General features: G+C 40.8%; 1 protein-coding gene across 3 annotated transcripts in view; it reads left to right on the plus strand.

Annotated features, from left to right (window-relative positions):
- Positions 1-16381: 16381 nt before the first annotated feature.
- The window catches only part of HMGA2 (high mobility group AT-hook 2), a 152514-nt gene continuing 142467 nt past the window's right edge, over positions 16382-26428 (plus strand). For all 3 annotated transcript variants that reach the window (XM_056847535.1, XM_056847536.1, XM_056847534.1), the window contains exons 1-2: positions 16382-16509; positions 18948-19034. In XM_056847535.1, the coding sequence (XP_056703513.1) occupies positions 16396-16509; positions 18948-19034 (201 nt within the window). In that variant the 5' untranslated portion in view covers positions 16382-16395. The remainder of the gene's footprint in view (positions 16510-18947; positions 19035-26428) is intronic.

Genomic DNA, 26428 nt, shown 5'->3' on the forward strand with positions numbered 1-26428 from the left:
GAATACCAAAAAACTACTCTCTCAGACCCAGAAAAAATAAGTCAACCCCAAACATCCTTCCCTCATGAACATCCCTAATTTTTGACTCTCTCCTTTCCAACTAAGTCATGTTCTGCATGTGCTTTATAGATCAAATGTGCCCCCCAAAGTAAACATTACTGCTTAACTACTTTCTCCAAAGACTGGGGAAAGAATGTGAAACTTCAACATGCCCAGAAAGGAACCCACGTTTGGTTTGAGTGTACTCCCAAAGGGAGAAGGAACACCCTGGGAAGTAATTTTCATGTATTTTAAGTCAGCCATTTGCAGAGCAGCAGGTGCTTGAAGATCAAGCAGTTGTGGAAGCTGTATTGTTGAGTAGTTTTTTAAACCACACTGGTGCTGGGCATATTCATCTGAAATCAGCAGCAGTTTGCCTTGGGACATATGATGGAATAATTAAAGGAGTGTAAATCAGAAATATAATACACAAGAACACAAGAAGAGCCTTGCTGGATCGACCAGTGGTCCATCTAGTCCAGCATCCTGTCTCACAGTGGCCGACCAGTTACTCTGGAGACCCTAACAGATAGGGTTGCTGGGTCCCTCCTAGCAACCAGCAGGAAGTTTAGGGGGGCGGGTTTGGGGGCGACAATCGGCAGCACCTATGTGATGATGTCACTTCCAGTTTATGCAGATGTGCTGGCATCGCACTGGGGGGCTGCTCTAGTACTCACGAAAAAACTCCATAGAATTTTTTGGGAGAGTGCTAGAGCGTTCCCCCTATGTGATGCCGGCACATCCACATAAACCAGAAGTGATGTCATTGTGCAGGGGCCGCCGATCGCTCCCCCTCCCTTCCCCAGCCTACTTCCGCCCACTGATCAGCTGAGTCTCGGCACACAGCCGAACCAATTGGCAGGCGATTGCCCACCGTTACTGGGCAATTGGGAACCCTGCTAACAGGTTACAGAGGATGAGGCCTTCCCCTAATGTTGCCTCCTGGTTATAGTATTCAAAGTTTTACTGCCTCTGAATGTGGAGGTTCCCTTTAGTCACCATGGCTAGTAGCCACTGATAGACCTTTCCTCCATGAATCCGTCTAATCCCCTTTCAGAGATCTCTCTGCCTGTGGCCATCACTACATCCTCTGGCTGAATTCCATGTTTTACACACTTGCTGTATAAAGTATTTCCTTTTGCCCGTCTTAGGGGTGCCTGTCTCCAGCTGGGACCTGGGGATCCCTCAGAATTACAGCTCATCTTCAGAAATCAGTTCCCCTGGAGAAAATGGATACTTTGGAGGGTGGACTCTATGGCATTTATCCCATGGAGGTCCCTATCCTCTCCAGGCGCCATCCTTCAATCTCCAGAAGTTTTCCAACCTGGATCCGGCATCCCTATGTCCCATCCCCACCAGTGGCCAGGGGGACCTGGCAACCCTAGTCCATCATGAATCTACTGACCATCAGCTTCACTGGATACTCTTAAGTTCTAGTATTTGGACGAAGGAGAAAAAGTTCTCTCTGTCCCCTCTCACTACCCCTGCATAATTTTATAAACCTCTATCATGCCACCCTTACTCATCTTTGTTCTAATCTGAAAAGTCCCAGACTTTTCAGACTTTCCTCAAAATTGTTATCTTTTAAAAGATAACAGTTCCCAATAAGTATTCCAGGATCAAAACCCATTTAGTTTGATAGAAGATTTAATGTTGTCATGAAAAACTCCTTATACATCAGGGCCTCTCTTGTTTAAGATTTAGAAATATGTCAAGATCTAGTGCTAGATATCCCTCATAGTATAAAGTTCAGTCCTTAGGCTCAATGCATCCATCCTTTGTATTGGTCTGACAGTCGCAATCTTCTTCATCTCATAGCTGTGGATGTTACAGAAGCCAAGGGTGGTACTGGGGAAGTGAGCATCTACCTCTCCCGTTTTGCTTATTTGCTTTCATTTGGGTTTGGAGACTCTCTTGATCTAAACCCTTCCACTCTTCATGGGCTGCAGTAAAAAGAAAGATACAAACCTCATAACACAATGTGAATAATTTGCTTGAAAAACCTGTAAATGTACATTTCATAATTCCTGACTCCTATAAACTCTATCCATCCACAATTAAATATACCCATATGATAACAATTGTACAACTTCTGGGCCTTCCTGTCAAATGGACATAAAATTGGAGCATGTATTAGCAGAACCAGATTTACAGCTCATATTATACACAATTAAACAAAACTAAATCCAGAAAAGTAACGATTCCAATATTAACAAAACAATGGACTTAAAGGTTTCTTCTACTCTTCCTGTAAATTCAAGCATTTAATTAATTCATTTTAATGGAGTCTCAGGCATGAAAGCTGCCTAGCCTTAGACATTGCTGTCACTGTTGTGATAAACCTGTGCCTGAACTCTTTTTCTAACAAGGGTAGATGGAGGCTCATATGCTTGGATATTGCTACACACACAGAGTTCTCTTCATGTAGAAAGACAAATTCTAACCCCAAAATCCTGAACAATATGCCAAGGGGCTGTAATAAGGAGGAAGAAGGCGTGGGGGAAGGTGCCACTGAAAATTCTTCTTCAATCGGCTAAAGCAATAGCGAGGAGGAGAATTTTGTTCAATTCCTCCTGGTTGCTACTGTATTCTGTACCACACGGCATGTGTTTCAGGAAGGTCTTTTTACCCTCAGCAACAGCTTTATAGGGTGTCAGGAGACTGTCGGGAAAAGGAAAGTGGTAAAATTTTGTGAACTCTTACCTTTTGTGGTACTTCCAGTCCAGCCCTATGTTCTTTGTGTGTGCATGTGCAGCAGACTAGCACAACTATTCTTCCAGAATTTATCTTAACATAATTGTTCCCAGTAATTGTTGTTTTGAATATGAATTACTTACTAACCTTAATTCCCTTTCTAATGTCCTCTTAAATGTATCAACTACACATTTATTACTGTGTAATTTGGTTTTTAAAAGGTGGGTATATTTTGCCACAACATTTCTAGTACAAATGTTTTTTAAAATAATAGTGCTGAAAAGAAGCATTTTTTCCAGCTGAGCTCACTTAAAGTTCAAAGGGAAAATATACCACAATGACAAATTGAAGAAATATAGTTTTTTGGGGGAATGTGTCCTGATTTGCTTGCATTTCACATAATTTGTAAAATAATTGGTTCCAAAGTAAATTTAGAACTATTAATGTGTCATTAATTAATCTTGGTAGAAATTTATTTCACCATTACATAAACACATATCTATATAATATATAATATAGTATATATTTATTCGGTGGAGACAAAAATAGTATATTTTCTTCTAGAGAAATATATTGCCATTCCCTATGCTACTTGATATTAATTGTATTAACACTTTACAGGTAAAACTGTGCTTAATATGTTCATACACTGAACAGTGTTCCAAGCATATGGAGTATGGTAACACGGAAGGATAAAGATGTTTAATTTGACATGAGGCCCAGTAATGCACAAAGTGGGTGAAAATGGGAAATGGGATTATTTTATTTCAAATTAGAACCAGCTCAGTTTAGCCTATGGTCTTTTAGTATATAACTGCTGTGCATATTATTTGTTAACATACTTGAATTAGCTATTAACACTTGGAAATCATCACAGTCATTTATCAGTCATTACCAAGAATGACATGCAAAAACAAAAGCCATGTTATAATAAGCGGTGGACCAAGCCACATGACATGACATACATAGTATGCAAGCTTTTGAGTTCTCCAGAATTCTTCATCATGCGGGATGTTAAAGAAAAAGATCACTCAGACCATGGTTGCCTTCACATAGGGGTGGGAAGAGCTGCCCCCACTGTGTGTGCAGCTGCAAGAAGTGTTGAGGTATGCAGGGACAGTATCCACAAGCCCTAGCCCACCACGCCTCCCCACCCCTTTCTGCTCATCAGGTTGGTGTAGAAGCACCAACTGGACTACAGTATCGCCAGTACCAACAAATGACCTCTGGCTCACAGCTGAGCCTCAGCTGTTTTTTCTTTTTCTTTTTAAAAGCCCTGTTAAATGGCTAAAAGGGGACCTGATTGTAACATTTTTTTGAAGGTGGTTCTAAGCTTGGCCCCATCCAGATTGGCAGGGGAAAATCCACATGTGGAGTCCTTGATCATCAACTTCTTGTGTGGAATGCTTTGCGGACTTCAATGTGTACAGGGTGCACATAGTACCAGGTTGCACTTTTGGCATCCTCAGAACTAGAACCAAAAAAAGGAAGTCACAGAGTTGAAAACATAATGAATAGTGGCAACAGCTGTTCCTAGTCACAACAAATCTCCCAATTACAGACTTCAGTTCCCCTTAGGGTTTCCAGCTCCAGAATGAGAAATTCCTGGTGATTTGGGGGTGGAGCCTTGGCAGGGTGAGATTTGGGGAGGGAAGCAGCCTCAGCAGAGTATAATGCCATAGACCCCACCCTCCAAAGCAACCATTTTCTCCAGTGGAACTGATCTCTTTCATCTAGAGATCAGTTGTAATTCTGGGTGATCTCCAGCCTTCACCTAGAGGTTGGCAACCCTAGGAGTGACAGCAGCCTCTGAGTGACTTGATACCACCTGACTTGCATGACTCAACTAGGCCTTCGTTCTTGCTACTGTTCAAGCAGCCACCCCATGAAACCAGTGTGGTGTAGTGGTTAAAACTTCAGAGCAGGGTCTGCGGGACCCAGGTTCAAATTACCCCTACAAGAGTGTTTGGGGAGAGAAAATATGTGAATTGGATTTACAGGTGTTACCTCTTGATAAAGCATATCATGTTTTCCCGGTTCCCATATTTATCATCCCATCCTTTATCTTATCTGACTTGTTAGGTGAGCACCAACACTTTCTATGAATGAATACAGCATAAAAATATAAACAATACTTACTTAAAATGAGATATCAGCATGTAAAAAGTGGAAAAGACTTGGGGTGCCTCCAGAATCACAGAGATGTGTGTTTATGTGCATAATCTGTTGAGTAAAAGAAACAAATCATGAAAAATTGGGTTATAAAAAGTGACAGGATATGGGACACGGTTTAAATTGTGAATCCTTTGTGCCATTATCAGCAGGAGATCATCTTTTATGTAAAGTTTTAACTCTAAAACTTTAAGAAAACAAAGTTGGGTAACCTTGCCTTAAAATACAGCTGCGTATATCCATTGGGCTCAAACTAGACATACTGGATCTCATCCATGAACTCTATTCATTCTTCTGGGAGTTTTTTTTAAAAAAAAAACAAGGGTAGGAAGCCATGATATAACCATAAGAAAACGAAAAATTCTGCAGGGCATGTGCTCATTGTGTAATTAACGGGTGGATGAAGGTACAAAGTGAACCTGAAGCAAAATTTGTACTAGAACCACACCCCGTTGATGTTTTGCTGTTTAAGCCTGTAATAAGGACAAATGTTTGTTGCATATCTGTTTAGCTCAAAGTATGTGGAGTGTATATCATTCTAGAATCACAAAATGGCAACACTACAATGGCAACACTACAATGGTTACACTACAGATTGTACCTTGTGGAAGGGACGGGGATAAACAGTATAATATTCTCCCCAACTATTTTGAAGATAGTTATCAAATGACAGTGGTATCATGACTATGCCGTATGACTCGCTTGTTTATACACTAACACAAGCTTGAAATCGTTTCACTTCAATAAGTGGGGGAGAAATATGTCCTCTATATTATGTTTCCCTCCACTTCCATGGAGGATAGTGAAGTCAGATTTAAGCATGATGTTGCCAAAGGAAAAGGTCTCACCTGTGGGACTTGCACGGCATCTCGTTGAAACTAGGCTGTGACCCATATAAAGCAACTATGCTCACTGCTCAACTGCTTTGCACAGGTGGCTGCCTAGATAAAATGAGACACTGTGTGAGTCCTTTGGGCTCACAGAGACCGTCTCTACAGGATAGTTGCCTTCCCAGGAATATATCTTGCTCCGCTGTTACCATTTAAAGTTCCTGGGAAGCCAACTATACTGTGGAAAGGGTCTCTGTGAGGCTAAAGGACTCTCCGATAGATAGATAGATAGATAGATAGATAGATAGATAGATAGATAGATAGATAGACTGACTGAGATACACTCACAAACACCTTAGACTTGAGAATGGGTACTATACGGGGTCTGAAAGCAATGCTGGAATGAAAAATCACACCCATTTAAAATGCTTTAAACTCTTAATTTAAAATTACACAAGAAATTCTATTGCTTATTCATTATCAGACAGAGATCCCATAACCATGTTTTCCTCAAGATAATGTCCAAGGGTATGACACAAAGCTACTGTATATTGAGAATTCTTATTGCCAACTAAGGCCAATTACATTATATGATCACATGAGAGCCAGCATGGTGTAGTGGTTAAGAGTGGTGGACTCTAATCTGGAGAAATGGGTTTGATTCCCCATTCCTCCCCATGAAGCTTACTAGGTGACCTTGGGCCAGTCACAGTTCTCTCAGAACTCTCTCAGCCCCACCAACCTCACAAGGTGTCTGTTGTGGTGAGAAGAAGGGATTGTGATTGTAAGCATTTTTGAGACTCCTTAAGGTAGAGAAATGTGTGTGTGTAAAGTGCCGTCAAGTCGCAGCAGACTTATGGCGACCCCTTTTTGGGGTTTTCATGGCAAGAGACTAACAGAGGTGGTTTGGCAGTGCCTTCCTCTGCACAGCAACCCTGGTATTCCTTGGTGGTCCCCCATCCAAAGACTAACCAGGGCCGACCCTGCTTAGCTTCTGAGATCTGACGAGATCAGGCTAGCCTGGGCCATCCAGGTCAGGGTAAGGTAGAGGAATAGCAAGGTATAAAAACCAACTCTTCTTTTTCTTTCCTCCTTGAGATGCCAATAATTGTCAAGACAGGAATGTATCACTTCATTGGGGTCTCCATTTTGCTGTCTCTGTTTTTTCAGAATCTCTTGGATTTATACATTATTTTCTATACCCCCTGTTTTCATAGTGAAGAGTGGAGACCAGAATGGGTAGAGATTATATAGCCAAAAACATAAATAGCAGTTAAATATACTTCTAAGGCATGTGATAATAATTAGTTCAGCATGTACTTACCAGCATAGTTCTAACTAGTAATTTTGCTTAAAACGGAAGTCTTAATTTTCCTGGATGGATTAAAAAATATAAACACAAATAAATGCTTTCCTACATTGTTCCCCCCAATTGACAATATTGATTAAAATTAAAATGAATAAAATAACAACAGAAAAGATCCTCTTGACACTGGGAAGGGGAGGGGGTGAGGGTGTCAAAGCAACAAGGTAATACAACAAGCAGTTCTAGTGGCAGCAACAAGAATAAGCTAAGAAAAAGTCTGGAAGAAAAAAAGGGAAAATAAAGTACAAGCGAGAGACAAAAGAGAAACATCAAGTAACATACAGAGTCATTGTTTAAAAAACAGAGCATTTGATAATGGAAAGAAGGCATTCACCCTTCCTGACATTTTTTAAAATAACAAATAAATGGTGATGATAAAGATTGCAAAATTTATATATATTAGCTGCCTATTTTAAAGGATAAAGAAATATATTAAATATTAAATATTTTGTCCATTGTGCTTTAGTGTGGTCTTGCTAAGACGTATTGGTCACTTGAGCAAAAAAAAAACCCAGAAATTTTGATGTCTAAGAGCCCATTCCTGAAGGGGGGCAAAGCTTCTTTCTAGCAAATTACTAAATTAGAAGTTCACTGGCAGAAAATATGAGGGGTAGGTATTGCAAGATGATTCTTTATGATTCCAAAGCATCTGATTTTTAGGGAGCACCCAAAAAAATAGGCATATAACCCAGGATTAAAGTATTAAAATAAGATTCAATGGAAAAGACAAAGTAAGATTAACCCTAACTCCCATACCCTGCGAACATTGCACAGCTTCTGGGCACCATCAAAATGTATGCACCAAATTAGTATTCAGTGCCAAGAGGCATACAGAACATAGATTGGTTTCTTTCATTTCAGGAAGCCTTTTTTATTTTACATGTAGTTGAACAAGATCACAAACCTTGCTGTTAAGTACCCTTCTTCTTATCCCAGAACTGCATTAATAATAAATATTGTTAAGTGGTAGCTATTTTTACTATCATAATAAATAGTAACTTTCCTTGAATCTCCCCACAAGTCATACTAGATATTTTATCACAGCTGTTTAAGCAAGAATCATTATTGTAATATTTCTCTAATGTGTTTAGATAGTTCCCTCTACCTAAATAAAATAAAATAACGATTTCTTTTATTTCATTTTTATGAAGTTAGCAGGTAAATATTTTCAGAAAATGTATTTATCAAAAAAAGTACTTATTACTATGGGTGAAGCAAAATATTGTGTTAAAAAGTTTAAAGTTAAACAAAAATAAAAAAACCTTTTCCTCATTTTCTGAAATTCTGAAGTGACAAAACACACACACACACACCCTGATGTAACACTCTTTGTTGCTATTTGAGCTACCAACAGCTGCTGCTTCTCTGGTGGTTACTGCTTCCATTGCCACCTCTTCTACAAACACCGCCATGTGTTCTGCCTATTACTTTAAGAGCAATGTAGGGTTTCACTGCGTAGTGGCAGAGAGATATGTCTTCCAACAAGTGATCCATGGTGTGGCATCCATGGGAACCATGGCACTCAGCAATGTGCTTCTTCGTACCTGTTTGAGGAAAGAAAAGGAAGGGGAGAAGTATACACATGAACACATTAATCTGCCATATACGGAATCAGGCCCTTGGTCCATCAAGTCAGTATTGTTTTATTGATGTTAGTAAGCCACCTTGAACTCCATAAGGAAGAATGGTGGCTAATCAAAGTTTTAAATAAATAAATATTGTCTACTTAGACTGGCAGTGCCTCTCAAGGGTCTTAGGCAGAGGTTTTCAGATCACCTACTATTTGGTCTTTTAAGTGGAGATGCCATGCAGATGCTCTACTACAGCCACTCCACTGGAAGACTGAAGAATGAAGGACTGAAGCTCCCCTAGTCTCAGTCAGGGAAATTTACCCCACACTCCTAGCTTCCTGCACTTTTAAAATACTGTCATACACACTAAATAAAATATTGTACACAGGCTTATGGACATTCCAGTACTGGTTCCAACTGAATTCAAAATCCCTGATCCTGCAAAACCTTAAAGATAGTAACTACGTTTATCCACAATTTATTTCATTTGAATAAATATTAGGAAGCAGTGGGAATTTTATTCTATCATATTTAAATGTTTTCTTGGCCCCCCCTGAAAAACTGAAAGCTGCTAAATTCCCATTAAATTAATATATGAAATAGGGTTAAATTGATATTCCCATAGTTGATATATGAAATAGGATTAGCCGGGGAAATTGATATTAGTTAATTGTATCTGGTAAGATGTTACAACAAATAATAAAATTTCTAATTTAGAGGAACCTAGAAAAAATAGAATGATTAGCAGCAACAAAGGTGATAATATTCAAACAATAAACAAATCATGGCAAACTGCAATTGGTAGGCATATAATTACTAGAATTCAGCAAAGATTTAGGCTTCATTCCATGTGGTCTTCTTTTAAGCAAAGTTTTAGAAAAGTGGACAAGAAGCTATTAAAAAATTAAAGACAGATGGGTGGAAATACTTGTGTAAACCCTATGATCCCTTTCCACTAAGTCTTCCTTTGATATAGAAAGACTTCCTCCAATGGAGAAAGACATTTTTGAGGGGCAAAAACTTCTGAGGGAGAAAGACTTTCAGTGATGGAGAAACTCTTTTATCATTGGAGGAAGCCTTGGCAGAAGGGAATCATAAGATTCAACCTTCAATATATAATACAGGATAGCAATACATGCACTAATACCTGATTAGAAAAAGAAATACAGCAGTATTCCATAGCAGAATGTTCTAGGTCCAAGGCAGTTCACTATGTTGGTTGAATAAAAGAGATAATATATGTATTAAAATTTCAGAAAAAAATAGGAAGGCGCTTCAGTAGTAAATAGCCTAAAAATTCAAAATTATTCAACAAATCCCAAAGTCAGGATTAGTGAGAGATTTAATTGTTCGCAAAACAGAGTAGGTTCTAAATTTTTCAGATATAGACATAGAGCAGATAATGATAACCATTAAAATGCCCATGGAAGCTACCAACAATCAAAATTTTAGGTAATTTGTATAACTACTAGCTTCAGACTTTAATTTCTTAAATATATGGGGTAAGTACTGCATTGCTGATATCTGTGCTACAGCTCTTATTATACTCTTTTAATAAACCCCATGTTATGTGTGTTCAAACATCCTTCAGCCACTGCACCTGTGTGACAAAAGCTTTCTAATTGAAAGACAGTGCGCATGCAGTGAAGGTCACTACGAGGGCCATCAACTCTACAACATTAAATGAATCTATATATCTTTGCATATCATCTTCAAGTGAAGTGGGAGTACCCAAGACTTAGAATGTCTATGGCATGGGACTGTAGGATCTCAGCTTGGCTATTCAATTGAACAAGTCTTTCCTGATTTCTATATCAATAAATAAGCATATGATGACTTCAGAAGCCTTCACATGTTTGTTAGTTCAGCAGAATTAGAGATGGAGATGACTGTGGGAAAATCTATAAGAACACATAGCAAAATCATGGGTACTGAAAACAAAAAGATGACAATGAATTTGGAACATCTCTAATAATCAAAGGCACTTGAGAGGTAAGTTTCTGTTCATCTTTAAATGAATTGTGTGGGGCTTATTTGCACATCTGTGGTGTCACAACTGCCTTCTTGATTCCCAGCACACTTTTCTTTCCCAACTCTCCCCCCTTTCCCCTGGGGATGTTATTAATACTTTGGTAGTTATGTACTACCAACAAGAGAATTCCTCATTCCCCTTTTAATGTTTTTATCCTGGTTCTCTTGTACACCAGACGTTTAGAGGGGTGTGTATGTTGATGAGGAGAAGCTGGAGGCTTTGGGGGCTTCTGTTCCCTCCCCTCTTCTATCTCATTCCCTCCCATAAGCTCTCCTATTCAGAACTGGCAGAGTTTGGTCAGCATAAACACAGCATTTTAACTAAAACGTGGGTGGGTATGAAGGTCGGGGGTTTTAAAAATAATGTGAAACAGAGGTAGAGTGATGTAAAGCTCGACCAGTGTGGTCTCTACTCATGGCTTGACCTTGCAGACTTAACCCAAGTGGCTTCTGAATGAAATAAGTTCAGCACCCATGAGGGAAACAGAAAAAAGAACAGTAACTTTAATTAACTCTCAGGGAGAAGGGAAGAAGGTAGTTAGAGGAGTTGAGAAGAGAGCAGTTAGCAGCCAAGTTTGTATTCTTGAGGTGAATATTGGCATTCCCTCAACCTCAGGATTCTCAGTGTAAATATGAGCTCCTCTCAGAAACCACAAATCTGTCTCTAGTTTTACCTCCGAAACTGGGGCTCTCTTCCACAAGTTAACCTGCTTTACCACAAAAGACAGGTTTTGAGACTTCCAAAGTCTCCTGAGACAGTTTCTCTCCCAACGAATACTCTAGAGATGCAAACCCTATCTCTAAACATTCACTGATTTAGCTTGCTTACATACAAGGCAAACTCTGAGACAAAATCCCTCCAGTCTCTCTTTCTCTGAAGGTTCAGACCCTATCTGCCTGAGCGAAGTGTAACAGCTTTTTCTTTCTCACTCTCCTTCACCCCCCCCCTGCTCCTCTAGACTTTCCAGGGATCCTGATTGGCTGCTAGTTGCTTTGCTCACACATGAAACAGGACTAAAGGGGATTGTTGTTTGTCAGAGAGGGGCAGGGCCATCACAGCCTGTCCCAGTGGGATTCTGAGCAATCAATTCACATTAAAAATTAAAATTATCTTTAATAGCTAAACATAAATCCTAGAAAGCACAGACAATTGGGAACCATCAGGAGACATGAAGCTTTAGGCAGAATATGAAAAGGAATGGGTCCAAGACAAGAGCATCCTGGTACAACCTGACAGGGCCTGCCTTTGAAATCAGCATCCTGACACAGAACTTCAGTGCAGACTAACATTTTATAGAGTTCCCTGCAGAATGGCAGTTTTCTTTCCAACCCAATCAGAAATTTGGGGTGCAGGCTGAAAATTTCTAGATAACCGAGGTTAAGGTGCTATGATGAATCACAGCTCCTTTGACACCTTGACCAAATGGTCAATTCTGCTCCTAGCTTTATCAATCACCATATATCTACTCCCTCACCCCACAGTTGAGCTTGTGTTATGCTAAGGGAACCCATTATCCTTTGATAACATATGGTTCAGTACTCCTTCTTTTACAACTACCTGGCATTGTGACCATCTATGGGGATGCATCTTTTACACATGGCCGCTATAGACAGTGTGTATTGTCATTTAGATCCCTACTTGCAGGAGTCCACCATTTTCAACATCAAAATTTCTTGCTATAAAATGATTCTTGAGGTTTATTAGAAGTTGTATCAGTATTATCAGTTGTATCTATTATGTGTGGAGTATTCTGTAAATATAAATCCTGGCTGATATACTGGGTGGTACCATAGAAGCAATACACCAGCCTCTATCAAATGATCAAGCTTTTATTGGAATAGTGTTACTATTTTTGCTCATTTATTTTAGATAATTTTGTCAGTAAGAACTGCCTTTGTCAGTCACTTCAATTTGTTATAGCAGGGACTCTTGATATTATCCCTGTGGTACTTCACCGTAGCTGAGAGCTTCCTTGTAGCTATGTGTATGAAGGGAGAGGGGCAAGTAAAGGACACTTGTAATCCATAATTCAAAACTGCAAACCCAAAAGGTAACTAATTAGATATGCAGATTCAATGCACAACACATGCATGCACAGAAACAAATGTTTCCTCTTAGACATGTGGCTATAACTAATGTCCATCAGATTTGCATACTAAAGGCTACTGGGTATGTGCAAGTGAGCATGCTTAGTAGGAGAACCTGAAGCCCTGTGCCCTTTTCTTGCAGATACTTGGAACTGGATTTCAGTAGTATGTAGTGTGTGGACAAGACAAGGCTAACAAGGAGAAAGAGAATCAGATACTGGGCAACTTGTTTTTTTACACCCAAAGAACACTTGTAGTGGGGAAATTAAAGTATTGTTTATTTTGATAAACACACAGTTGTGTCAAGGGTTCCACAGCTGACAAGTGTGCTCAGTCTTTCCTACTGTGTGGTGGTGGTGGAAAGTGCCATCAAGTCACAGATGACTTATGACAGCTTCATAGGGTTTTCAAGGTAAGAGACGTTCAGAGGTGGTTTGCTATTGCCTGCCTCCGCATCACGACCTTGATATTCCTTGAAGGTCTCCCATCCAAATACTAGTCAGGGCCAACTTTGCTTAGCTTCCGAGGTCTGATGAGATTAGGCTAGCCTGGGCTATCCTAGTCAGAGATTTCCTCCTGTAGTCACTATATTTACCCTCCCCGTACTGGCTGCCAAAAAGATATAATTTCACACAAAAGCATAATGGATTTAAGTGACCCCTTTCTAATGGAAAAAACAGCATTTGTAAGGTGACAGCATAGAAGTAAATAGTTCTGATTTGTGTAATCTCCTTGTTCTAAAGAGTATATGACCAGAACATATTCCTTATTTGACATGGTGTGAGGGGGAAAGTATTAATTCTAAACGGGTATAACTTCCTGAGAACATTTTGAACACAAAAGTCTTGTCTGTTCATTCTATGTCAACTGTGTCACTCTGATGCCACAGAAGGAGGGGTGCGAGAGATAATGCTATAGTTCTGTTCCTAATGGAAACACAGTCCTTCTGTAACTGACACCTACAGAAGTGACTTGTTAGTTTACGGGACAGTAAACTTTTTTGTGTGATTGGTGTAAAAGGGGGCAGCACTGGAATGTGTTTCTGTGGATATTGATAGCAACAGAATTACTGTTGTATAGTAGTTGTGGATTATTTTATCTGACCTGTGTATCTTAGGCCCACACGTCCTATGTAAATTTACTGATGTCTTGTCAATAAAGATTCCTTTTTATTGGTGTGTTTTTCTTTTTGTGGCTTCAAACCATTGATAAACTTGCTACTAATGAAGCATTCACCTTTCCACTTCAGTAAATCTGTGTGGAAAAATAAAGCATAAATCTTCAGAGACTTCTAGGAAACATGATGCTGTTACATTGTTAATAGTTAAGCAGGCTAAATATAATCAGTGGTTGGATGGGAAACTGTATTGAGCTTCCTAAAGGAAGAGTAGGAAATATGTAATATGTAAATAAATCCCAGGGATGTTTGTTTTTGTTTTGTTTTTTCATCTGAGTCTGGACTATACTACAGAGCTCAGGTAGTAATTACTAAATGGAATAAACACAGGTACCAAATGTGATGGGGTGCTGGTTTGATAGATGGAACATTCTGCCTATCAGAATCTCCTACCTGCATGTCAATGTTGGAAATTCTAATGGGCTAGAGAAGTCACAAAAAGGGTACAGAAGAATTGGGTAGAAATGATTGAAATTAAGAATCACACACTATTCAGGGGCAAGGAAGAAAAGGAGCAGATTTGACATATTTTTGCTAGGTCCAGAATCTTAGATTCTGCCCCTAGTGACTTTTGTCTTTGCAGCACTGTGACTAGGTGACCCTAATGGGAAAACTAGTCCCAGAAGTGATGGAGAGGCTACACTTTGCATATCAATTTGAATAAACCAGCCAATTCTTTGAACGCCTGCTGAAAAAAGTTGTTACCTAAAAAGGATTCAGGTTGCCAGTCAGAAAGAACTATAGGCATCCATTTTTTAAAATCCTAAATTAAAGTGATAGTTTACCAAGCAGAAAATGCCAGCAAACTGTAATTCTATGAGGACATGGGGTGTAGAGGAAAGAATATTCTCACAGGAAATCTTTTTGACAGTCACCTTGCTGACTTTTCATACTGCTGGACTGGAAACAAGAGTCCTTTGGCACTTCAGAGACTAACCAAATTTACTCTAGCATAAACCTTCTTCAGTCAAGGCTCACTTCTTCAGATGCATGAACTTCATCAACTTATAGCCGTACAACTTCATGCATTTGATGAAGTGAGGTCTGACTCAGGAATACATTTTGTTAGCTGGTTAGTCTCTAAAGGGCCATTGCCCTAACCTGGATGGCCCGGGCTAGCCTGATCTCATCAGACCTCGGAAGCTAAGCCGGGTTAATATTTGGATGGGAGACTACCAAGGCAGGGCAGAGAAAGGTAATGGCAAACCACCTCTGTGAGTCTGGTGCCTTGAAAACCCTATGGAGTCCCCATAAATCTGTTGTGACTTGAGGGCACTTCACACACGAAGTGCCATTGGAGTGCTGTTTTAACAAAAATGGCTTTCCTGCGTTTGAGAATATCCCCACACTGGAGTTTCCGACGGCCGACTCTGAAACATCCCCCGGTACCCCAGCTTTGACAGGTACTAGTCCTCGCTGCCGCACCGGCGCCGGGCACAAACAACGCGCGGCCACGTGACCAGCCCTCGGCCTTCCTGGTGGCACGCGCTCCCCCCCCCCCCCCGCGTTTCTGACCTCCTATTTGGTTCAAGGCCAGCCCCCGACTGCTGAGGGGCTTCCCGCCCTGCCTCCTCCTCCTCCTCCTCGAGGTGGCCTCCCCCCCCCTCATTCGCCAAACGCCCTCCCATTTTTTCCCACCCACTGGTAAAGGTGTCCCCCTCCCCCCCTTAAACTTATTGTAGTTGAAACTGTGGGCAGGAGTCTCCTACTATTTCCCAGCCCCGGCAGCGGGCAGCTCATTCAAGTCGGCTCGCAGGGCTGGCGGGAAACGCCGTCCCTTCAGCCTCTCCGCTTTAATTGGTTTTTTAACCCCCTCCCCCAAACCTCTCTTGCTGCTGCTGCTGCTGCTGCTGCTGAGACCCCGGTCTCCTCGGCGCGCCTGAAAGACCCGCGGGCTCGTCGCCTCCTATTCAGCGCGCCTCGTCTTCAACCAGCCTCGCCGAGCCCACCGCGAGGCTGCCGAGCGCGCGCGCGCTCCCCACCCCTCCGCAGAAGAAGAGCGCCTGCCGCCCACCCGGCCCTCCTGCTCTCTCCTCGCCTTTCCAGAGCACCCCCCTTTCCCCATCATTCCTCCCCCCCCCCGGTCAATTGCTCCGTCTCCCATCCTGGTGGTGCTAAACTGTAAAAAGAGGAGCTCGCCGCCGCCGCCTCCTCCTCTAGCAGCGGCGTAGGCCCCCATCCCCAGCCACCACTACCCTCCTCGCCGCCGCCTCCTCTCTTTCTGTTCTCCTTCTGGCAGCACCAGGACGTCCGGTGCGGTGGTGCTGGTGGCGCTGCTGGCCGGGGGGCCGCGAGGGAACGAGACCGCCTCTCCCAACAGCGCCCCGCCGCCGCCTCTTCCGAGGTGCCTGGCCGAGGGGAGGGGAGGGGAGAGGGGGGCGAGCGCGGCTGCGGAAAGGCGCGAGCGAGTCTCGGCGAGCGGCCACGATGAGCGCACGAGGGGAAGGAGCCGGCCAGCCCTCGACTTCTTCCACGGCCGCCCAGGAGGAACCTGCCACCCCGCCGAAGAGGGGGCGAGGGAGACCCAGGAAGCAGCCCCAAGTCAGTAACAAGGAAAGCTCGGGGCACAGACGGAGCCGCGCGCACGTGCACGCTCTGGTTTTGTCTGGCAAACCCGGCGCGGAGCCGGGCAGGGGCGGCGTGGCTGGGGGCAGATGCAGGCGTGTGGTGGCGGGGGCTGGGGTTGTGGTGGCGGCGGGGGCTGACCACAGCCTAGCTGCGGATGGTACTGTAGGCGCGCGCGGGCGGGCGGGCAGGGGGGAGAAGATCTGAGCGGGGAATCCCTCTTGGCAGACGGGGGGAACAGCGGGTGGGTGGTGGGTGGGCGCCCGTTTGTTTCTTTCTTTCCTAAAAGGCGCAAACTTCTCCTGGCCTCCCGCTATTGTGTTGCCCGGGGGAAAGGGGTATTTCACGCTGGAACGGCGAACCGCCTCCGACCCCTCCAACCGGCACTCGCTGGGGTAGCTCGAGATTTGCAATGTGTGCGTGAAAGAAAGAACGGGGCTGTCCTTTGCTATATCTCAATCTCGCGCGGGTGTGGGGGGCTGATCTCCCAGAGGCTGCCGCCGCCTGCTATCCTGCTCGACCTCGCTGCTTACTGTTGCTTCTCCGTGTGTGTCCCCCCCCCCCCATACTGATTCGGGGCCGGGGGTTCCAAACAAACTCCCCAGTCGCCCGTACTACAAAGGGCTCTCCATTGTCGGCTGCACGCCTGCCTTGCATCTGGCACAACTGGGGACCCTTTCTCGGGAAACCTGGTGTACTTTGGGGGGAATGAGTGACTCTTGGTGTGGGGGCTGCGAGAATGGACAGACCCCTCCCCTTAGCATTTCCCTGCTACCACAATTGAGCGGCGTTTATTCGCCGGTCATTAGATCTGACGGGATCCTGGCTCTTTCTCTCTCTTCACATGGCTGTGTGAGATCCAGAAATGCTTTGTACTTCTTCGAAGTATACAGACCAGCGGGGGTACCAGGGATTCCTCGACTCCTCTCCTCCCTTGGAGCGATGAGGGTTTTTTTTTTTTGTCTGCGGATGCAACCAATTAAGTTTGCAATTGCAGCGCGACAGAGCCTGCCTGGGTAAACTGCAGACTGGAAGGCTTTTTTGTGTGTGTGTGTTTTCGGCAATGATTCCATTTCCTCGGAAGTAGCGATCGGTAGTGAGGACTGCCTACTAAATGCATTTAAAACTGACTACCGGGGGCTTTAAAAAAAGTTCACTTCATTCATTAGCGTCAAACCACTTCCTTCAGAACAAATCAGATGATCACCAAACCGATCTGAATCCTGAAATGCAAAACACCCTGACGCTTTAGGTCGAGGGGAGGGTGAGCACCGACTGAGTCCTCGCCCCCCCCCCCCGTTTCCCCAGCCGACATGGCCATCAAATACCTTTGGAAAACTGCGGAGTTTTGAAGTCTCCCGCCTCTCTGCTGCATTACCTTTGTTGAGCTATCGCGATCTCAGCGTTTCTTTCTTCAAATAATCTTTCCCTACTCCGCCTGTACAAGAAAGGAAGAAAGAAAGAGGGTGTCCTGTTTAACTGGACAATGGGGTTTCAAGGGACTGCACAGAAACTGTGTGTCCCTTCCCAATCAGTATACAACATTGTTGCTGTAGTAAAGAAGTTATGTAAATTATGTTTCCTGCCCACCCCAAAAGAGTTTAGCAATTTGGAGAATTTTAAAACTCCTTGAAATTAACAAATAGCATTTAATTAGTCCCTCCACATCCTGTAATCCCAATGAAATGTTCAGGATTTGGAACTGGATATGGAATTCTTTCTCCTTTTAGTACATATCACTGAATAAATACTTGAAATCTGAAAACTTAATCCTATCCATTTAAATAACTTTTTTATTTACTATCAAACAGAGAAGTCATGTGGAGGGTTTTTGTTTTGGCTAAAACAATCCTCTTGTACAGTCAAAAGGATTTGAATCCCAGACACCTTTTATATTGTTTTTCATCTTGCCAGGATATGCTATAGACTACACCCTCCCCACCCACACAAGATATATAAAATTCCATTAGGTTAGACAAAATGGAAGTAAAAGGAAAACAACAGACCATGGCAAAATTCCTTTTTGTAACATGAGGAGGGGACTTTCCACTTTATCAAAATTTCAATTTCTGTTTAATCTCTTATATGATTACAAATGCAAAGTAAATGGATGCTTTTCAGTTAACAATGAAGAATCATGAATAATTAGAATTGCAAAAAACCAGCCTTGTGTAATAAACCTGCTTGGAAAGATGCTTCCCAGATGTCAGAATGTGCAAACTTGGCCTAGGGTGTAGTGAAGGGCCATTTTAGTGAATGGACACCCTCAAAGGTTATTTTTAAGTCACTTTATTTTCTTTCATTACTAAATATGGGTCACTCATTGACACAGATGGGGTTTGTGGATGTTAAGTGCTATAGTGTGTTCTTGGGATCTTTGCCACAATAGCATGTTTTTCCCCCCCTGTCTTTAGGAACCCGCTGGAGAACCATCTCCTAAAAGACCAAGGGGAAGACCCAAAGGGAGCAAAAACAAGAGTCCCTCAAAAGCAGCTCAAAAGGTGAGCTTCCTTCAGAGCAGGGCGTTTGCTTACATTACCATCCACTCATCAGCCACTATCCAAAGGATTTCACTTATTTAACCTTTGAACTGCAGGGGGTTGTGCATTTTAATAATATTTCATGCAAGATTGCTGTAGGAGTATCCTGGACATGTGAGGGCAGTTATCCTACCTTTTTGTGAAAGAAACACCATTTTATATATATAGCTTTAAGCAGTTTTGCATTCTGGATTGTGTGCTCTGGAAGAAACAAAGCTTCAGCACTGTGAAATTAATGTTTAATAATACAGCTCCTACAAGCTTATGTATCTTGTACCCAGACTGTCTTTTGGAGACGGGTGTTTTGTTGAATGTGTTCTTAGTCAATGATGTAGTGATTAAAAATAGAATGCTTTTAAAAACGTATATTTTTCAAAAGTGATTAGAAATTACTGTTCCAGCCTGCCTTGAGTATTGAGTGACTAGTTTAAAGGATGCCTTAAAAAAAGTTCTTTTGAACCATCATTGCAATTTGAATATTGACAGTGGGTAAGGACTAATTTACAATGATGTAAATCTTTTTTTCTCTCCCCATTTTTGTTTTGTTAAACTTTCAGGTTAAACTGGTGTGTGTGAGAAAGTTGTTTTATTTAAGTATACAAATGAGACATAATACAAGGCTAATACGATTTTTACAAGAAAAATACTTGTGGCCTTAAGAGACAATTATGTGTAGTTTTTGAAGTAAACAAATACAGGAGGCATGTTTTTATAGACAAGTTACATAGTAGCTAGCACCAGCACTCTTCATATATATAAGTACTGTGTCGAAAACAAGCTCTTTCCAAGTCTAGAAGTTTTGGTGCTGATATATATTCTACTGCTTCTATTAGTCATTATAAGTTCTATGTTGGGATACTTCTTGAAAGATGATTATGGCTCTTATAATGATAATTCATTTTCAGTAGGATTCTTTGGTCTGTGGGAATTGGTCCTATTCTGTTTAAATTAAATGACCATATCAACTTATAATAAAATAATATTTAGGGGCTGACTGGTTTTGCACCCCTTTTCTTTTCTGGCTGTTGAATACAAATGTAGGAAGCCTTTTTAAAATCTCTCCTTTTGTATAACTGATGTCAAAAACATGTCTTCATTCAACTAGGTGATATGTCTTCACTGCAGCACTCTCTAATTTCTTCATGTAGCTTTAAAGACACATTTGAAACAAGATATAAAACCTAACCCTTTTTAAGAATACCATACTAGCCTTCACTATGTTGAATATTTAAGTGGTCAAGCAAAAATAATTTCTGGGGGTAGTCTTTGTAATAGGCATTTAAAGTATATTGGGAGCAAAAATATTTACATATGTACATATTTAAGCAATGTACACACTTCTAGTGTGAACCTCACCATGTTTATTGGGAACTAGAACTAATTCATTTCAGTGGGACTTACTTGAACAGCAAGTATGATAAGGATATGCAGAAGTATTAATTAATACACATTTCCATGTTTTTTAAACATAATGTTGGTGATGGCTGTGGAAAGATACTCTAATTAGTTTAGTGCATGGCGTGAAGTTTCAGAGATCACCAAATATCTACAGTCATTGAGACAAATGTTTCACACCATAATTCATAATAACTTTGATTAATGGCCAAGATCTTTATTATTGAAACCATGATTTTTTTAAAAAAATGATTGACTTGTATATTGTCGAAGGCTTTCACGGTCAGAGTTCATTGGTTCTTGTAGGTTATCCAGGCTGTGTAACCGTGGTCTTGGTATTTTCTTTCCTGACATTTCGCCAGCAGCTGTGGCAGGCATCTTTAGAGGAGTAACACTGAAGAGACACTGTCCTTCAGTGTTACTCCTCTGAAGATGCCTGCCACAGCTGCTGGCGAAACGTCAGGAAAGAAAATACCAAGACCACGGTTACACAGCCCGGATAACCTACAAGAACCAATTGACTTGTATATTGAATTCATAGTAAAATTCTTTCTATTCTAGGTAATAAAGGGTGCTCCACTGGGAAGAAATCCACAAGGTGCCCCTTTATGGTTTTCCCATTCAAATGAATGGTAGTTGTACAAAAGTGCATTTTTATAAAGCAGCTGTACTATTGTATGAGACCCATTCATTTCAGTGGAATCCATGCAAGAAATTTCATGTGTCTCCTGTAGATAATTGTGGAGTAAGTTTTCCACAGCTAAATAATCTCTCACTCCAAATGCCCATACTCAAGAAGTTTCTTTTAGTATACATATTATAATTATTATTACCACTTTTTTTTTAAATGGCAGCTCTTAAATATGTAGACATGGAAGCAACTTCAAGTAACTGATATGATTCCAGGGATCTGTGTGTGCTTGGATGAACACATGGATTTTTACATTGTTGTCCCATTAATTTGAGTAGAGAGAACAGATCTGTCTGTATGGAAGCAAGTTCATCTACTCTTGAATTGTGATCAATGAAAAAATCTTGTTTGTGGGTGAGGCCCTATGAGTAAACCATAAAGAATTCCTGTAAGAATTCCTGTAAGAATTCTTTGGGTGATGCCAAAGCAAAATCTTCACTGGATGCTGCAATATCACACCCTAATTGTAATTTGAATTAATAGGATAGATTTGCTAATTCTTTTACAGGTTCAGGTTTGTGTGTTTGTTTGTTTTGGTGGGGGGATATTGGTGGAAAAAATACTGACTTTTGAAAATAATCAGTAGTAGTTGTAATTTCTGAGGTGTGTTTATTAAATCAATGTAAAATTTCTATATGATTTATTTCCAGCTTCCAAAGCAGTATTTGTTAGCTGCTAGTAGGGCCGTTTTACTCATAAATGTGACAGCTCTACATGTGGTGAAAAACTGTTGGAATTCTTAGAATATAATGGGTGGCCTCTTTTTTCAAAGCAAACTAATTGAAATGTATTTATGCTCACAATGTGCAAGATAAGCGTGCACCACTAGAATTCACAGAGGAGATCTAAGAAGGCACTCATGATTAATTGGTCAGGTGTTCTTTTGAAAACTTTATACATCATAATTACAAATTATTACACTACTGGCAGAGAATTTTAAAATATGCACACAAGTAGCTGGATCTTGTTTGGTTATAATTTAGAAGCAAAGACCATTAAATCTGTTGGGATTGTCCTGGGATGGGGATTGTAGTGTGTATTTAAAATTTCCTGGTGCATATTGATCTTTTTTTTTTTTTTTTTTTTTTACTTGCACAGCTTATGTTTGGACTTAGAAAGCTAGCCTGGGGGCATTTGAAAACAAACTGAGCTTGTTAGGAAATTAGCAGTGTGAAACTTGACAATGCATACAGAATGCAGCAGGACCAACTAAGCAGCTTGTTTCATGTCTGTTACTCAGCTTCCATGTACTGGGCTAATAAAAAAGAACCCTATACAAACCCCAGATGGATTTATAAGCTACAAACATGACTTTAAAAAAAAATGTTAAGCCTATGTAAGAGACACCAAACAAAGAAAAAAATCCTATGAACTTGAGTATCAGAGCAGTCTGAAATTTATGTCTCTGAGCCTATTGCTTGAAAATCTCTTTAAAATATCTGGCTTTTTAAAAAAATAAAAGGCACCTTTGTTCCCAGATTTCTGAAATGAAATGTCCAAATCACTGTTCTGTTTACAGGGATTCAAGTTCACATTCTTTGTCCTTTGTAAAATTATACAGACAACTGATTATTTGGAAAGAACAGGTACACTTGGCCAGTATGGTTGGGCTGAAGTTAATCCCATTCAAATCATAAAGACTTGCTACATCAAATTCAGCCCACTTCAGAAGTGTAAGTGAAATAGATTAGTAGCCCAATAATGGAAAAAACCTAGACAACATGTTTTCATCTTTGAAATATTGTTGTATTTTCTCAATCTGCATACAGTATCACTCACAGTAGCCAGAATCAGACTTTATGGAAGAAGCTTAATTCTTAAGTACAGGCTTCATCTGTGTCCCAAGCTACCATGGTGTCTAGAAATTTAATGGTGGCATTTAGTATTTTCAGCTGTGACTTTTTTGTAGCATCTCTTGGCAGTTCTCAGTGGAAGCACAAAGATTGGAGCCTGCCAGTTTTTCACTGGTGTCACCAAAAAGGCTATATTTGGGGTCATGGGACATGCCTCGATCCACCCTAAAGCTTATTTATAATTTTGCATCAGAAGATTTTGTTGTATAACATAAAAACAGATGTTTATAAAGTTCTTGTCATTGCTTGTTTATATGCAAATTTAATTTAAAATTAAGCGGTTGTGGATTTATTTATTTCTGAACCTGTTACTTTTTTATACTGACTCGAATATTCAATTAAATGGAGCTATTTGAAGCAATAATGGAATTATGAGGAAACTGGTGATAAATTAGGCTAGGGTTAGCGCTTGATGTGATGGTGACAACCTGGGTCACCCCTCTATTTATTTATATACTACAACAGTTTTGTCATAGCTTTAATAAAATTATAAAAAACTATGAAGGTATTATGATTAGATTTTGTGGTAGCAAGCAGCCTAATTAGCCCCGTTTGGTCCAAGCTTGTCAGGGCTTGGGAGCTAAGCAGGGTTGGCCACAGTCAGTACTTGGATGGGAAGACTGGAGTTGCTACATGAAAGAAGGCAATGGCAAGCCATCTCATGCCCGGTTGCCATGAGTCTGTTGCAACTTGACAGCACATTCTTCTTCTTTGTGTTAGCAATTGTTAGAAAAATTCATCATTAAAATGAAACACTGAAAAATGAGTCTGGCTCCTGAAATTTGGATGGGACTCTTAGAGCCAATTTTTTTTTGTCAAGATGTAGACCACCATTTATTCATACTTTGAAAAACAGAATCCAACCCCCTTCTTTGGGGTCAATTGTTGAAACACAGAGTGGCAGATTTAACAGGGATTGATCTTCTCAGAACTTGGTGTCCGCTTGTTTAAAACAGTGATTTCCCTCTCCCCCCAGTAATGGAGAATATCACAGTAAATGCTCTGTTGACATTGGCAGCTACAGGCTTTACTTTCTACAGTCTTATAATACCTCCACATTTGATCTTGTCGTAACAAACCCTTCTTTAGAAGGAGATAGCTGTTCTGTTTCTGCTTGATAACTGGCACTTCTATAATGTTAATCTTCAGTTCGTCTTTGCAATTGACTTGCACCATTTGCTTTGACCATACTGACAGATATACAATATAGTGTTAAGCACATTCCTGAAAAATTTGACACATGGTATACAAGTTGTGCGATTGCTTCATGTGCAAAGTTCATAATGAAAACTGAGAGGAGAATCATGTAAGATGCTTAAATAAATGAAATAATATCAGCTATGCAACTGTAAAGCTATTGAATCGATTGAGTTGTGATACAATAAGAGTGGGGTAAATGGTGTGAGTTTCACAACAATTTCATGCGGTTGCATGCTTGTAGAAAGCAAAACAATTATGTTAAGTATTTAAATATTTATATCCCACCTTTTCATGATGCCCAAAGCGGCTTATAAAATATAAACATGCACAATTGAAAAAGATAGTTAAACACATACAATACATTAAATTAAAACTAAAGCACTGTCACTACTAACTGCCAGAGACCTTCATTAGTTATTTCCATTAAAGGTGTATAGCAATAATTCCACTTTATGCTTTTATGGAAGGAAGATAGTGTAGGAACTTTCCATAATATATCTGGTAGGCTGTTCCAAAGCGTGAGCACAGCCACTGAAAAAGAGCACCCCAGGCTGTAGCTGAATGGTCCTCCTAAAAATCTAGTTGGCTCATAATTTGTGCACACAGGATGGCAGCCAGGCCAGAGGAGAATGGTCTAGGAACCAGGGCTTCCTAGAGGCACCTGGTTGGCCACTGTGTGAACAGACTGCTGGACTTGCTGGACCTTGGTCTGATCCAGTATGGCCTTTCTAATGTTTTTAAATAGAGGAAACCATCAGATGTGAGGCACCTAATGACATTTAAGATCATAAAGGGAAAGGTGGTCCATTAAGTATACAGGTCCCAGGCTATGAAGAGTTTTAAAGGTAACAATCAGCACCTTGAATTATGCCCAGAAACAAATAGGAAACTAGTGAAGCTGTCAAAGGGCCTGTAAAACTGGAATGTTCTGCTAGGCCTATGGTTGAGGGCAGTAACGGTTTCCATTGTAGCTGGCCCCCCTTTTTCCTTCAATTGATTTAATTTATTGATTGGAGGCCCTGACAATTCTCCTCCAGCCTGCCCTATGTGCACAAATGTATGTGCCAACTGGATTTTAGAATTATGATTTATGGTTTTAATTGTAAATTGTATTAATGCATTTGACTGATGTTTGCATTCATGTGTTAACACTGTAAGCAGCTCTGAGTGGCCTTGGCTGGGGTAGAGTGGGCTAGAAATTAGAATAAATAAATAAAAATAAATAAATAAAAAGCACCAGTGTTATATGATCATACTGGCATAAACCAGTCAGTCATCTAGCAGCAGCATTCTATACCAGCTGAAACTTCCAAACACTTTTCAGGGGTAGCCCCATGTCTAATGCATTACAATGATCTAGCCATGAGGTTACAGTGGCATGGATCAGAGTGGTAAGGTCAGCACAATCAAGATAGGGAGCCAGTTGGTACACAATATAGATAACAGAACACTTCCCCAATTTACTTTTTTAAGAACAACATTGCTTCCTGTGACTTACTGAATCAGAAAAGCGGGCCATCACATCATCAATTTGTATTGATGGTAACTTTGTACAATCGGCCTTCCCTATCAGCATAATCTCTGGCTATCTTGGATTCACTTTCAGCTTGTTTCCCTTAACCACTTGGCCACTGCTTCCAAGTATTGGTTTAGCACTAAGACCGCAGCTTCTGGTAGCCGAGATAAAAAGATGTCTAATTGGGTATCACCCGCATATTGGTAACAGTCAACTTCAGTGCTCCATGTGATCTCAACCAAAGGATGCACACTGATGATAAAGAACAATGGTGAACAAATCTGTTCCTGAGGGATACTACTGGTCATGTTCCAGTGATTTTATTGATTGTAAAAATTATGAATGGATCTGAAATCACAAAAATACACATGCTTTGCATGTTCTGTCTGTCTACATGGAAGCAACATATTTTTCAAGATTCTCATCACTGTTTGTTCTAGCATATTCAACTATGCCTGATGGCTTTTGGAACTGTTCCTGTATAAGGAATATAAATTAGGACAGCCATTTTCTTCAGATGCTAAACCACAGAAGTTACTCAGGCTACCTCTTTTTCTAAAATGTTATATGACAATTATAATCATTCAGATGGATGTCCATTGCTGTTTGTGTCTAAAAACATTATTTCCATTTGGACTTTCTGCTATTTCAGAAAAGTGTATCATATGTAAAATCGTTATGTCAGGCCACATGCCGAGAT

The sequence above is a fragment of the Euleptes europaea genome, chromosome 3 (assembly GCF_029931775.1).
Source record: "Euleptes europaea isolate rEulEur1 chromosome 3, rEulEur1.hap1, whole genome shotgun sequence".
NCBI lineage: Eukaryota > Metazoa > Chordata > Lepidosauria > Squamata > Sphaerodactylidae > Euleptes > Euleptes europaea.